Source organism: Pygoscelis adeliae, unplaced genomic scaffold, assembly GCF_000699105.1.
Source record: "Pygoscelis adeliae isolate BGI_AS28 unplaced genomic scaffold, ASM69910v1 Scaffold232, whole genome shotgun sequence".
Taxonomy (NCBI): domain Eukaryota; kingdom Metazoa; phylum Chordata; class Aves; order Sphenisciformes; family Spheniscidae; genus Pygoscelis; species Pygoscelis adeliae.
The window spans coordinates 340,011-344,489 of record NW_008824473.1 but is presented as its reverse complement, the minus strand read 5'-3'; the positions used below and the strand labels follow the sequence as shown (position 1 = coordinate 344,489).

At 46.0% G+C, this 4,479-nt stretch overlaps 1 protein-coding gene across 1 annotated transcript in view; it reads right to left on the bottom strand.

Moving 5' to 3' along the window:
- The window catches only part of SLC5A8 (solute carrier family 5 (sodium/monocarboxylate cotransporter), member 8), a 30,171-nt gene that overhangs the window by 24,055 nt on the left and 1,637 nt on the right, over nucleotides 1–4,479 (bottom strand). Inside the window, exon 2 of the mRNA XM_009321294.1 lies at nucleotides 2,275–2,340. Coding sequence (XP_009319569.1) covers nucleotides 2,275–2,340 — 66 coding nt within the window. The remainder of the gene's footprint in view (nucleotides 1–2,274; nucleotides 2,341–4,479) is intronic.

Sequence of the window (4,479 nt, the reverse complement as noted above, 5' to 3'; positions counted from 1 at the left end):
GCTGCAGACTGCACTTGGAACCAGCTATCTAGCTCCTTCTCTGCCTCCCTGATGTTACGCAGCCTTCTCATCGCCTACTGCAGCTCAGCCACCTGCTGCAGGAGGTCCTCAACCTGGGCACACCTTTTGGTGTGACACAATAAGGTCTCCCCAGAGCCTCCTCTTCCCCAGGTTGAACAACCCCAACTCTCTCAGCCTTTCTTCATGAGACAGGTGTTCCAGCTTTCTGATCATTTTCGTGGCCCTCCTCTGGATCTACTCTAACAGGTAACAGGTCCAAGTTTTTCTTGTACAGGGCACCCCAGAACTGGATGCAGTACTCCAAGAGCAGAGTAGAAGGGCAGAATCACCTCCCTTGACCTGCTGGCCACACTTCTTTTGATGCAGCCCAGGATACGATTGGATTTTTGGGCTGCAAGTGCACATTGCTGGCTCATATCCAATTTTTCATCCATCAGTATCCCCAAGTCCTTCTCGGCAGGGCTGCTCGTAATCAGTTCATCCCCCAGTCTGTACTGATATTGGGGATTGCCCCAACCCAGGTGCAGGACCTTGCACTTGGCCTTGTTGAACTTCCTGAGGTTCACATAAGCCCACTCCTCAAGCCTGTCAATGTCCCTCTGGATGGCATTCCTTCCCTCTAGCATATCAACTGCACCACTCAGCTTGGCATCATCCGCAAACTTGCTGTGTGCACTCACTCCCACTATCTATGTCATTAATGAAGGTATTAAATAGTATTGGTCCCAGTACGGACCCCTGAGGGACACCACTCGGTGCTGGTTTCCACTGGGACATTGAGTCATTGACAGCAATTCTTTGGATGCAACCATCCAGCCAATTCCTTATCCATCCAGTAGTCCATCCATCAAATCTGTATCTCTCCAATCCTGCTCATTCAGGGAGTCAGCATGAGAAAGTGGCTTTCTCATATGCAGCAAGCAAGTGCCAGAAGCTTTGAACCATCAGAAATTAAAATTTGTCACAAGTATGAGCACATTTTTGTGTAAATTAAAACAGGACTGATGACACAATCTTTCCAATTCTTCAGTGGTTTTCCAGGTTGTATTACTACATATCCTTTTTTTTTCCTTCTTTTAAAAACATGCCAATATTCACAGAACAGTTAAAATTACACCATTAAAATCTTCAGGGGGTTTCCTTTCCTCACTATTCTTCTTATTATTCAGGTTAAGTTGTTAGTGCTCGGCACAGGAAGACACCTACAGTTCTTTAGTTAGTTTCCTTGGGCACATATTTAAGTTGTATAGAATTATTTTTCTGATCTTTGCAAGCAAATATTATGCTTGGCTTGTTCCAACTTACTCAACTCTGATGTCTTCATATTTGCTGCTGAAACCGTCTCCTACGGGCTTGTGTATCTATAAATGCCAGCTAAGCAGCACTTTTCAAATAAGTAATTAACACTGCCATTGACCACCATCTTATAGGTGCAAATGTGATTGTCCTGTAACTCATGGTGTGTCTTAAAAATACACCCCAAAAAGGGCAAAAAGCAAGCATGTAACTTGAAAAGTTTTCTGATTGTATATTCATTCTTGCTTTGAACTCCCCAAAAAGTCCACTTCAAAATTGTGAAAAGAACACATTTTTGTTTCTGGTGCATTTGGCACACGCTCACTGTGCATTTAAGAGCTGTGGTCTCATACCAACTCACTGGATGGGCTGGATACAGCAAACTGCACCAACGATAACTGCAGGGACTGCTTTAGTTTAACATTCCCTAGGCAGTAATTTGCTACTTCCCAGTTTGCAGACACCCAGTTTTTTTCCAGTGGTGGTGGTACAAACCCTTGTGCAGCAAATGACAGCTCCTGACAGCTTGTTTTGTCACCTTTCACAGACCCTTGAGAATTAGTCAGACTCCCAGAATCCATGGACCAGAAGATGAAAACCACCACTGTAGATAATTGGGGCATGTTTACATTTTGAACCCCTTGTGGGTTTCTTGAGCAGGCAGGCGAACGACTGCTCTTCACACTGCTACCCTGCAGTGAAGGGTCGCTTATCTCTTGGCATGGTGCTGATGCCAAGTGACTGCTCTGGGTTCTCAACAATGCACGCAGAGACCCAGGGGGCAGGTAGCCCAGCATCCGCTCCCCACCTCATTGCTTTGGAGCAGAAAGAGCTTTGTTTCTCCCACTCCCAGCCTGTGGTAACCTCATCAACCATTCAGAGACAACATCCAGTTACACTAAGCTGAAAAATCCTGGTCACTACAAGGACCGCAGAATGGCTTTGAGGTTTACTTGCCGTTTGTATAATGAAGAGGACCGTTCCACAGAGGCGCAGGTATTTATTAAATCGAAGCTCTAAATACTGCAAAAGAGAAGAAAAACAAATGTTTATATCAAAACTTGGCACTATTGATAGGACTAGAGTGAAGCGATGAGCAATACAGAAAGGGCAAAGTGTTGGTTTTACATTTTCATGAATGGCCAAAACTCCTAGAGTCACCTTGATTGGTATCTCTTTCAAATTGATTTGATATGTCTTTACAGACCTCACCACTGCGTAATGGCACACGAGCAAGTGAAGTAGACATAAGCTAGTCAGTATATGACAGAGTCTGCAGAATGGAAACTGATGCTACCCAGCTGCCTCAAGGCACTCAGTAGACAAGGAGCTGTGCACCGTGACCTGGCAAAGACCAGCACGTATTATCATGGAACCACTGAATAACCTGAGTTGGAAGGGACCCATGAGGATCATCGAGTCCAACTCTTGACTCCGCACAGGGCAACCTAAAAGTTCACGATGATGCACCAGCAAACAACAGAACTCACTTGTGTTATGAAATCAGAGAGGAAAAGAAAACATTATGGCTGTTCCTAAGCTTTAGTTGATTTGGAAACTCTGGCATTATGTGTGTCCATCTGAACTGTTGCGAGAGAGGGCAGAAGGTTTTCAATGGTCAGCGGCTTCCTCCCATGGTAATCTCACCTTCTGCACTGCCCAAAGCAGCTCACCATATTCTACCGGTAAGTGAAAATCTAGCCTTTTGCAAAACAGGAACCCTCACTTTTCTATCTAGCCTGGGACAGCACAACCTCTGAATGAGTTTGTCATGCTGTAGGGCAGATTTCTTCCCACCATCTGTCCTAACAGCCCTCTAGGGTGTGCAGTTGCACAAAAGGGATCTCCTTTGCCTGCCAATCTGTTCAACTGACAAACACTGAAGTATCTTTAAGTGCTCACTCATTGACTGAGCATTTAAAACGTGATCTGTGAGCGTGTCCACACAAGGAAGCAGTGCTGAACACCTGGACAGACATAAAAGGTTATTTAATCTCTGAACTCTGTCCACAAATAGAAGATACATCTTTTATAGGTGCATTACTCTGATTTAACCCCAAGATTATCAATGAGTTTCCAGTAATAACTCTTTATTTAAAAGAGCCCTATTTTAAGTATCATCATAATTGACAGTCCAAAGATTAGTAGTTTAAAACACACTGGAAACCACCAGAGATTTCTGTTCATGAATTCTTATCTAAATCTACCAACAGAAGCCTTGTTTTCAGCCTCCAGTGCTGCAACGCCCCTGTTCAGTGTAATAAAATGACAAAGACCAAAGTAGCTAGCCAAGGACTTTCACCTGCAACCAATGCCCCTTTCCCAATGTCCTCTGTGGAAAGAGCAATTTGCCTGGAAATCTGCCGCTAGGAACTATCTGTCTCCATGCAGGAAGACAAGCAGGTTGCACAGACCTTCTAAATCAGAAGAAAGTCCTGACCAGATGCTTCCTCACCCCTAACCAGTCAGACTCGACCTGTGATGTGTCCCACCACCCCAGATGTCTCTGCAGTGCTAGCTATAGCTTTAACTTACACACTGAGCTGAAGATCAGCTCAGCCATATTTTGGTGGAAGCAAGAATTCGAGATTCAAGGTGATTCAGGACAGCCAGCATGGCTTCACGAAGGGCAAGTCCTGCCTGACTAACCTAGTGGCCTTCTATGATGGAGTGACTGCATCAGTGGACACGGGAAGGGCTACAGATGTCGTCTATCTGGACCCCTGTAAGGCCTTTGACACAGTCCCCCACAACATCCTTCTCTCTAAACTGGAGAGGTATGGGTTTGATGGGTGGACTGTCCGGTGGGTGAGGAATTGGTTAGGTGGTCGCATGCAGAGGGTAGTGGTCAACGGCTCAATGTCCAGATGGAGACTGCTGACGAGTGGCGTCCCACAGGGGTCTGTATTGGGACCGGTACTGTTTAATATCTTCATCAATGACATGGACAGTGGGATCGAGTGCACCCTCAGCAAGTTTGCAGATGACACCAAGCTGAGTGGTGTGTTTGACACGCCAGAGGGACGGGATGCCATCCAGAGGGACCTGGACAAGCTCAAGAAGCCGGCCCGTGTGAACCTCATGAGGTTTAAGAAGGCCAAGGGCAAGGTCCTGCACCTGGGTCGGGACAACCCCCGCCATCAATACAGGCTGGGGGGGGAA